The 10,797-nt window shown below is 41.9% G+C and overlaps 1 protein-coding gene across 1 annotated transcript in view; it reads left to right on the top strand.

Moving 5' to 3' along the window:
* MLH3 (mutL homolog 3) overlaps window positions 1-10,206 on the top strand; it is a 41,002-nt gene extending 30,796 nt beyond the window's left edge. The window contains 4 exon segments of the mRNA XM_017880520.1: window positions 4,191-4,214; window positions 4,317-4,395; window positions 7,710-7,861; window positions 9,788-10,206. Coding sequence (XP_017736009.1) covers window positions 4,191-4,214; window positions 4,317-4,395; window positions 7,710-7,861; window positions 9,788-9,907 — 375 coding nt within the window. The 3' untranslated portion in view covers window positions 9,908-10,206.
* The last annotated feature ends 591 nt before the right edge of the window (window positions 10,207-10,797 follow it).

Here is a 10,797-nt window from a genome sequence, read left to right as displayed (position 1 = left end):
AGCTAAAACAGAATTTCACATTGCCAGTTATTCCCCCCACATTTTGAAAATATTTCACTACTTTTGACTTTCTATTTTATTTATTTTAATTTATTTTATTTTATTTTTTGAGACAGAGTCTCACTCTGTTGCCCAGGCTGAAGTGCAGTGGGGTGATCTCAGCTCATTGCAACCTCCACCTCCCAGGTTCAAGCGATTCTCCTGCCTCAGCCTCCCAAGTAGCTGGGATTACAGGTGCCCACCACCACGCCTGGCTAATTTTTGTATCTTTAGTAGAAATAGGGTTTCACCATGTTGGCCAGGCTGGTCTCAATCTCCTGACCTCAGGTGATCCGCCTGCTGTGGCCTCCCAAAGTGCTGGGATTACAGGTGTGAGCCACCACACCCAGCCTGACTTTCTGTTTTAGCCATTGAAGTCCTTTGTCAATCCAATTATTACTCTGTAGGTAATCTGATTTTCCCTCTGGTTGCTCTTGCAATGTTCACTTTGTCTTTGGTGTTCTGCAATTTCCCTATGAAATATCTTTGTATGGATTTATTTTCATTTCCTTCTGGAGATTCGCTGTGCTTCTTCAACTTGGAAAGTATGCAGTCATTATCACCTCAAACCTTTATTTCCCATTCTCTGTGTTGGAAATTTTGTCAGATATCTACTGGGCCTTATCTTTCTACTCTCCATGCCTCTTCAAATCTCTTCCGTATTTCCCATTGCTTTCTCTCTCTGTGATACATTCTGCAAAATCTCCTTTTATGTTCCAGTGAACTAAAGGATCTCTTCATCTTGTGTTTAATTATGTGTTTAGCTTATCCACTGAGTTTTTTATTTCAGTGACTAAATTTTTAATTTCAATGACTATATTTTTTATTTCCAGAAGTTGTGGTTTTTTTCCCCCAAATTTCACTCGTCCTCCTTTGGTGTCCTGCTTTTTTCATTAGTGTTCCTACTCCTTTATCCCTGGCTGTCTTTATTTGGAGCACAGGCAAATCCACATCCACATCGTCTAGAAGTCTGAAGTGCTGTACTAATTACTAAAATAGTAATATCTAAAATTAGAAGATAGATGTAGTAGATAAATTGGGGGATAGATTGATGTGGGAAGATTTGAGTCAGAGAGAGCAGCTGAGGGGTTATTGCAGTCGTGCGGGTAAGAGAAGATGAGGATTGGGCTGAGTCAGTAGCAGAGGGAGTAGAGAGGAGTGACATATTTGAGACAGAATTTGGGAGGCAGAAGCAAGAGGACCTGGTGAGCAATCGAATGTGAAAGAATAAAGGAGAAAACAAAAGCAACAGTGATTCTGAGGGTTGTAGCATGGGTGGCTGAAAGGACGGTGGTGCCATTGACAGAGAAGGGACACAGATGGGGAGGAACAAACCTGCCTAGGAGTTCCATGGTGAAGCTGGGTTTAGACACAGTGAATGTGCCTTCAGGTGGAATGCCCAGCGGATAGGCAGACTTAAAAGATCTGGTGCTTGGAAAAGAAATCTGGGCTGTACATAATATCTATCTGAGAGTTAATAGTATATATATATATTGATAGTATCAGAAGCTGGAGAAGGGCCTTGAGGAGGCGAGGTTGTCCAGGGAGAATATGGAGAGTGAAAAGGAAGAGAGAAAAGGGTGGAGCCTGTGGAACGTCAGCATCCAGGGTGCATATGCTTTGGCAAAGGTCTGGAAAGCTCTGCTGAAAAGAGGAAATTCTAAGGGTGGCTGAAAATACTTGGTTAGAGAGGGAGGAGGAAAACCAGGAAAAAGTAATATTGCCAAAACTAAGGAAAGTTTTAAGCAAGGAGGGAATGGCCAATAATGGCTATGAAGTAGAGCCTGAAACGTTGGACTTGGCTGTCATGTGGACATTAGTTGTCTTGTGGAATCATTTCCTGGGGATGAGGCAGGGCAGAAGATAAGAGTGCAGTGAGTCAGGAGCGTATGAAGCAGGAGGAAGTGGAGCTAAGTAGACTACTCTTTCAAGAACTTTGGCTACACACAGAAAAAGAGAGATGGGGTGAGAGCTAAAGGTTAGAGGTGGTTGGGAAGTGTGGGGTGGGATTCAAGGCTGAGGAAGGGTGTTTGTTTGCTTTAATACAAAAAAGATCTAAGCACATTTGCAGGCCAAGGGTGAAACATTCAAGAGGAAGAGCTCTTGGATCGTCTTGGCTTTGCACTTTCCAGAATCGCCTCTGGTTCAGACAGACTTTGCTCTGCTTCCAGCAAAGCTCTTTCCTCTCCACAGACATACTTTCTCTAAGACCCCTGCTCCAAATTGTCCTAAATCCAAAAGATAGGATCTGTTAGAGTCTTTTATTGTAATTCAATCCCTAAATATGTAACCAGAAAATTATAAGAAAAACTTTTCCTAAAGGAACTTCAAAGACTACTGTTAAGGAGTTTATTTCAAATGGAAACAAACCTCTGGTTTCAGAAAATCTTGATTATGCTATGTCAGGCAGATCAGGAGAGATTTTTGTGTGATTCTGGAAGAAGCTGGAATAGTTTTGGTGTTTTGAGGAGGTAGCTACTTGAATCCTAGCAGCTGAAAGATCATTAATACATCCTTCTATAAAGCTCTATCTTCTAGCCTGATGAGGAGGTAGAGGCTGCAGTGAGCCGAGATTGCGCCATTGCACTCCAGCCTGGGCAACAATGAGACTCTGTCTCAAAAAATTTAAAAAAATAAATAAATAAGGCCAGGCGCAGTGGCTCACAACTGTAATCCCAGCACTTTGGGAGGCTGAGGCAGGCAGATTATCTGAGGTTGGGAGTTTTGAGACCAGCCTGACCAACATGGAGAAACCCTGTCTCTACTAAAAATACAAAATTAGCCAGGCGTGGTGGTGCATGCCTGTAATCCCAGCTACTCAGGAGGCTGAGGCAGGAAAATCACTTGAACCCAGAAGGTGGAGATTGAACCCAGAAGGCGGAGTTTGCAGTGAGCCAAGATCATGCCATTGAACTCCAGCCTGGGCAACAAGAGTGAAACTCCATCTCAAAATAACTAACTAAATAAATAAATAAAAATAAAATAATATTAATTATCCAGCATTAAACAGACCATTGGAATATAAAATGGACTGAGATGAGACCCATCACCCCTTCACTAGGCTTACAAACAGATGTTTTACCATCCCAGATACACAAACACCAGAGAGAACAGCAGAGCAGTTAGGTTTGCTCTCCATCCACAGTAAGCTTTGTTAGTGGATTGAGTCTTATGAAACCATCTTTCTGTTTAGGTTCGTTTGGGAAAACGTGATTTTTAAATTATATGTAGTATAGTATCTACTACGTAGCTCTTGGTAACTGTGCTCGTTTATAGGCATGGCAGACTAGAGTATAAATGAAGGAGGGAAGAGAATTTCCTGAGTCTGGTTTTAAAAGAAAATGTACCATGTTGTAATCTTAGGAGGCAGATTTACACATAGCCTTTTCCAGGAGTAAAGAAATGATTTTCTTATAAAGAAATCATTAAATGTGCAACAGGTTTTTTTTCTTTTACCTCCAGAGGTTAAACAAATTGGTAGCATGAAATAGTGTCTGCTTTAAATTTCTTTAAAGTTCTTTTGTAAATATTAATATCCACAGGGATGTAACTATTGAAAAAGTTACCCCAGGGACAGAGACATACAAGGGAGGAGAAATTTCTCAACAAAGGGCCTCAGAAAATAAACTTTCTGACCTGAAGGGAATTGTCCTCAGAAAGCCCGTGGGAACTGAAGTGACTGTTTACTTATGTTTATGATATTTAAGCAACTGTTATACTGAGCAGTGGTTGTGTTGATGGTTGTTGTGTATTTATTCTCAGTTTGTGTGTAATATTACACTTGTTCTGGCTAAGATCACACACACAAACAGACAGCCTTTTAGTGAGAAGCCTTCCTGATGTTTTGAACTGGTTGAATCATCAATACTACTCTCACCAGCTACATAACCTCATTGGTTGAGAAGCTGTCTGTGGAGGAAGTCTCAGTAGCTAAGTATATTCTGTGTTTAATAAGAGTTCTGTTCAGTTGCTTGGTTTTTCACATTCAAAGTGCCCTACAACAAATAAGTTTATCCCCAAGTGCTGTATTGCTGGAACTCTTTCCTTCAGGAGGCATGATTTAAAGAAGAAAATTGAGATATTTTGTAAACTATCAAAGGGCAAGTAAAACATAACGGTAGATTAAAGCCTATTTTCGTTTTGCTTTGTAGGAATTTATCCGAGAACAAGTGGAGGTAAGCTTTTCCTTTATTTTGGGGTTTCACACAGAAGCATCACACATAAAAGGCTTTGTTGTTCCATTTCCTTTTCCTGTTAATAACGTGTTTATGCATTAGCTACTCCAGACCACAGGAGGCATCCAAGGGACATTGCCACTGACTGTCCAGAAGGTGTTGGCATCCCAAGCCTGCCATGGTAAGCCCTTCAACATAGCAGTGATCAAACGCCTCTGCATGCAGAGCCCTGGCAGGGCTGCCGGGATTACAAAAGAGGCAGAGGGCACATTTACTACTTAACTCTTGGAGAATACAATTTAGATCAAGAAACTGAATGTACATTTTTAAAAATCACTTTTACAAAAACAAAATCCCAACACACAAATTTGACTGTAGTGCTGCCTGACCTATATGAGTGGAGGAATAACTCCTAGAGGAGATGCATTTTGAGTTGAATTTTGAATGAGCTGGGGCACATGGGTTCATAGCATGGAAGGGGGAGTTCACTACAGGGAGAGTAAACAGCCTGTGCAGAGACGCAAATTAGCTATGTGAGAAGCAGCAAAGAGTATCAAGAAACTAGGCAGGTAAGAGAACAGAAATCTAGAAGGTCACAGCAAAACCTCTGGATTTGCTACAGAAGGCATTAGAATTAGCAAGGGTTCTTTTCTTTTCTTTCCAACTTTTATTTTAGCTTCAGGGGGTACATGTGCACTTTGTAACATGGGTGAATTGCATGTCACAGGGGTTTGGTGTATAGATTATTTTGTCACCTAGGCAATGAGCATAGTACCCAATAGGTAGTTCTCCGATCCTCACCCACCTCCCACCCTCCACCCTCAAGTAGGCCCAGGTGTTTGTTATCCCTTCTTTGATTCTATGTGTATTCAATGTTTAGTTCCCACTTATAAGTAAGAACATGCAGTATTTGGTTTTCTAATTCACTTAGGATAGTGACGTTGAACATTTTTCATATGCTTGTTGGCCATGTGTATGTCTTCTTTTGAGAAGTGTGTGTTCATGTCCTTTGCCCATTTTTTAATAGGGTTTTTAAATTTTTGCTTGTTAATTATTTAAGTTCCTTATAGATTCTGGATATTAGACCTCTGTTGGATGCAGTTTGCAAATATTTTCTCCCATTCTGTAAGTTGTCCGTTTATTCTGTTGATAGTTTCTTTTGCTGTGGAGAAGCTCTTTAATTAAGTCTCACTTGTCAATTTTCGTTTTGTTGCAGTTGCTTCTAGAGTCTTTATCAGGAAATCTTTGCCAAGGCCTATGTCCAGAATGGTATTTCTGAGGTTTTCTTCTAGGGTTTTTTAAAAAGATGGAATGCACCCAGGTGCAAGTGGCTCACGCCTGTAATCCCAGCACTTTGGGAGACTGAGGCGGATGGATCACCTGAGGTCAAGAGTTCGAGACCAGCCTGGCCAACATGGCGAAACCCCATCTCTACTAAAAACAAAAATTAGCCGGGCATGGTGGCAGGCACCTGTAATCCCAGCCACTCAGGAGGCTGAGGCAGGAGAATCACTTGAAACCAGGAGACGGAGGTTGCAGTGAGCCAAGATCGTGCCACTGCACTCCAGCCTGGGTGGCAGAGTGAGACTCCATCTCAAAATAATAATAATAATAATAATAAAGATGGAATATTTCGTGAATTTGCATGTCATCCTTGTGTAGGGACCATGCTAATCCTGTATTACTCCAATTTTATTGTATGTGCTGCCAAAGCGAACACCATTGAGGGTTCTTGAGCGGGGTAATATGATACAGTATAGAAAATAGGGAGCTGGGTGAGACCCTGTGAGGAAGGTGCCTGCTTCTCCTTCACCTTCCGCCATAATTTTAAGTTTTCTGAGGCCTCCCCAGCCATGCAGAACTGTGAGTCATTTAAATGGTCTTTCCTTTATAAATGACCCAGTCATGGGCATTTCTTCATAGCAGGGTGAGAACAGATTCATACTCCTCCATCACCAAATGTCATCATTGCCACCTTCAAAATGTATCTTCAGTCCGTCTGATTCAGTCTGTCTGGCCCCTCCCTCATTTTTGCCACTGTTGAGTTCTCTTAGTTCCTCACATTCACTCTGGCTCCCTTTCAAGCCACTCTTCTCTCGGCACCCAGAGGAATCTTTTTGAAACATCCCTCTGAGCGTGTTGTTCTTCTAACTAAAATGTGTCAGTGACGACCCATTGCTCTTGGGATAGAAATGTGATTTTTTTACTGTGGCCCACAAGGGTCTTCATGATTTGGCCCCTGCCTGCCTCTCCAGTGTCATGTCATATCACTGTCTACCTTGTTCTTTACATCCTGGCCTGCTTTTTTGGTCTTCTACTTCCTGTGTGCTAAACATCTGTCAGTTTCGGGGCCTCTGGGCTGGCCTTTTCCTCTACCTGAAATACTTTTCTCTCCTCCTTCAATTAGCCATGTCTTTCTTAACCTAAAGTCTCAGCCTGAATACTACTTTGCCAGGAAAGCCTTCCTTAAGCTCCTCAACTGGGTTTGGTCTTCCTATTATATATTCATATCCTGTATTTTATAGCACCTATATTTATCATTTAAATTATTGTGTAAGTATCTGCTTCATGTTTGTCTCCCCTATTAGACCATAAGCGCCATGAGGATGGAAATTATCTGTCTCATTAACTGCCTGACAAAGCTCCCAATACAAAGTATATACTTAATAAATGTTTGTTGACTGGGTAAATTATGCATAAAGGCAGGTTATAACAATATGAGAGTTTAGGAAGATTATTATGGAAATTAGAAAAAAAGAAGCAAATAAAATGAACATTGTAAGGAAACAATCAGAGATTGCTATTGGACGATCCATGGAAAAAGATAACCCCAACTTCACAAACCCATAAAGAGTAGGCAAACATACTGCTCTTGCCTCTTGGAGAAAAACTCTGAAAGTAAGACCCTAACAAGTTAAGGAATGCCTCCTACAGAGATTAGAAAGACAAATACTCCATGAGAAAAAGCTGAGAGACAGGTCAGTCCTGAAGCCTTAGTTTCATCCATGGTCATAAGCACCAATTTCTTTCTTTCTTTCTTTTTTATTATTATTATTATTTTTTTTGAGAACGGAGTGTCATTCTGTTGCCCAGGCTGGAGTGCTGTGGCATGATCTCGGCCCACTGCAACCCCCGCCTCCTGGGTTCAAGCGATTCTTCTGCCTCAGCCTCCCAAGTAGCTGGGACTACAGGCGTGTGCCACCATGCCCGGCTAATTTTTGTATTTTTAGTAGAGGCGGGATTTCACCATATTGGCCAGGCTGGTCTTAAACTCCCGACCTTGTGATCTGCCTGCCTCAGGCTCCCAAAGTGCTGGGATTACAGGCGTGAGACACCGTGCCCAGCCTATAAGCACCAATTTCAAGCAGGATTAAAGCCTCATTAAAGAAGCCTAAGAAACATGTTACTTTTTCCAGATATTTGGCAGTGACCCAAGGTCAGCATTGGTTTCCCACTATACACACTATAACCTTCTTGTTTCTCTCTTTCATTTAGGGGCCATTAAGTTTAATGATGGCCTGAGCTTACAGGAAAGTTGCCGCCTTATTGAAACTCTGTCCTCGTGCCAGCTGCCATTCCAGTGTGCTCACGGGAGACCTTCTATGCTGCCATTAGCTGACATAGACCACTTGGAGCAGGAAAAACAGGTACATTAATGACTAACAGGAGCAGGAGGGAGCAAAGTTTATCTTTTCTTTCTTTTCTGGCTTTTACTACGCAACTGTAATCTGTCTTAATCCTTTCCAAAATAGGAGAGTTTTGCAAAATCTGCATTGGAAGTTTCACATAAAGCCTCACCGATTTCATTTTCCAGCTCAAATCCGAAATGAAGCTTAGACTGAACTGTCAGGTCACCTACATAATGGCTTTGTATTTTAAAGCTTAACACATGTACAGACTTATGTATCCTGAATATCTATTGCCTGCTGGCTCTAGGTTTGATAATTTGCAGTTCTTCCTGAAGCTACTGAAAGTTGGTAGAAGCACAGCAAATTCACTGTTGGCAATATAGAGCCTCCACATCCAGTTTCTGGATAGTACCTGCTGGAAATGGTGATCTGTGACTGTACCTGGCCATCCCCAAGGATCTTGAGTTATAGTTTGAGGATCATCAGACAGGGACCCAAGCTTGGGGATCTCTACATTATGCTTTGGCCCTAATTATCCAGCAACCTGCAAACTACAATGTGGATAATGCAGTAAAGGCACAGAGTGGCTTAAATTAAGAACCTCTGTCCTTGTTATAATCTTCAATGAAGGAGAACATGGAAAACATAACAGGAATGTCTCTGTTGCTGCTTTCCAAAATCTTTTCTTTCTTTTTTTTTGTTTTTTGAGACAGAGTTTTGCTCTTGTTGCCCAGGCTGGAGTGCAATGGTGCCATCTCAGCTCACCACAACCTTTGCCTCCCGGGTTCAAGCAATTCTCCTGCCTCAGCCTCTGGAGTAGCTGGGATTACAGGCATGCGCCACCACGCCCGGCTAATTTTGTATTTTTAGTAGAGACGGGATTTCTCCATGTTGGTCAGGCTGGTCTCGAACTCCCGACCTCAGGTGATCTGTCCACCTCGGCCTCCCAAAGTGCTGGGACTAGAGGCCTGAGCCGCCGCAACCTGCCCCAAATCTTTTCTTTTGCTGACCTTTCCCTGCTAAGGGATATAAAATCTTTTCTTGCATGGAGTTTTCAGGTACTAATGTTTTCTGACTTAACTAGCTGATTTTACTTCATTAAAACCTCTTTGTTTCACAAAGAAAAATATGAAGAAAGTTTTTTTCCGTTACTGAAGAGCTTGGAATCTAGACTTAAAGTTATCAGTCCCCTTTGATCCTTAAAAACATCTATAATCTCTATTGAATCCAGAAGTTAGAAATCTAAACAGATTATAACAACCAGACTTTGGAAATATTTGTATGCTACCTACATTTTCTTTTTCTTTTTCTTTTTTTTTTATTTTTATTTTTTTGAGACGGAGTCTCACTCTGTCACCCAGGCTGGAATGCAGTGGCGCAATCTCAGCTCACCACAACCTCCGCCTCCCAGGTTCAAGCAATTCTCCTGCCTCAGCCTCCTGAGTAGCTGGGATTACAGACGTGCACCACCACACCCGGCTAATTTTTTTTGTATTTTTAGTAGAGACAGGATTTCACCATATTGGCCAAGCTGGTCTCGAACTCCTGACCTTGTGATCCGCCTGCCTCAGCCTCCCAGAGTGCTGGGATTACAGACGTGCACCACCACGCCCGGCTAATTTTTTTTGTATTTTTAGTAGAGACAGGATTTCACCATATTGGCCAAGCTGGTCTCGAACTCCTGACCTTGTGATCCGCCTGCCTCAGCCTCCCAGAGTGCTGGGATTACAGACGTGCACCACCACGCCCGGCTAATTTTTTTTGTATTTTTAGTAGAGACAGGGTTTCACCATGTTGGCCAGGCTGGTCTCAAACTCCTGACCTTGTGATCCGCCTGCCTAGGCCTCCCAGAGTGCTGGGATTACAGGCGTGATCCACTGCACCTGGCCTGTATGCTACCTACATTTTCATATTGCTAATTGAAGTTATTCTTTCTTCCCATAGATTAAACCCAATCTCGCTAAACTTCGCAAAATGGCCCAGGCCTGGCGTCTCTTTGGAAAAGCAGAGTGTGATACTACGCAGAGCCTGCAGCAATCCATGCCTCCCTGTGAGCCACCATGAGAACAGAGTCACTGATCTAAAAGGAACAAAGGGATTTTCACTGTATGCTTCTAAGCAGAGAGCAGCAGCAGCAGGTACCAGCACGGCCCTGACTGAATCAGCCCAGTGTCCCTGAGCAGCTTAGACAACAGGGCTCTTTGTATCAGTCTTTCTTGAGCAGATGATTCCTCTAGTTGAGTAGCCAGATGGAATTCAAGCCTTAAGACAGTTCATTCATTTGCATCCATGGATACAGAAGGTTGCCATATAGTATCTACCTTTTGCTACTTATTTAATGATAAAATTTAATGACCTTTTGATTGGTTGCTTGGTTTGTTATTTGAAGGGTGTGATTTTTGTTTCCGTACAGTTTTTTTTTCAAGCTTTACATTTGCGTGTATCTAATTCAGCTGATGCTCAAGTCCAAGGGGTAGTCTGCCTTCCCAGGCTGCCCCCAGGGTTTCTCCACTGGTCCCTTCTTTTCCCTTGTCTTCTTCACTTCCCTGTGCTGCTGCTTCATGTGCTGCATCTCAGACTTAAAGAGTTTCTCTACTTTCAGTGAAAACATTCTCTAGGGCTTTCATCAGGCCTTTAGTTATTTTAGGGATAAAACTATTGATAAAAGGACAAGGATAGAACAGAGAAAATTTAAAGTCCTGTCCCGGGTTTTTTGTTTTGTTTTCTTTAAAAACTCAGAGACTGATATTCAATATCTCAAACCAGTAAAATGGTGAAAATACTATGAGCTTGTTTTTTAAAATATGATTTTTTTGGTACTTCATAAAGTATCTCTTTATGTGACAGCAATTGTCATATCAAAACACAGCATATCTATGTTCAACCTAACCAAATATGTTTACACTTTCTCTTTCAGGAGACAAGGGTTCTTTGAGTCCCTTTCAAACAGTATC

The sequence above is a fragment of the Rhinopithecus bieti genome, unplaced genomic scaffold (assembly GCF_001698545.2).
Source record: "Rhinopithecus bieti isolate Rb0 unplaced genomic scaffold, ASM169854v2 scaffold_11380, whole genome shotgun sequence".
NCBI lineage: Eukaryota > Metazoa > Chordata > Mammalia > Primates > Cercopithecidae > Rhinopithecus > Rhinopithecus bieti.
This window is presented reverse-complemented; position numbering and strand designations above follow the sequence as displayed.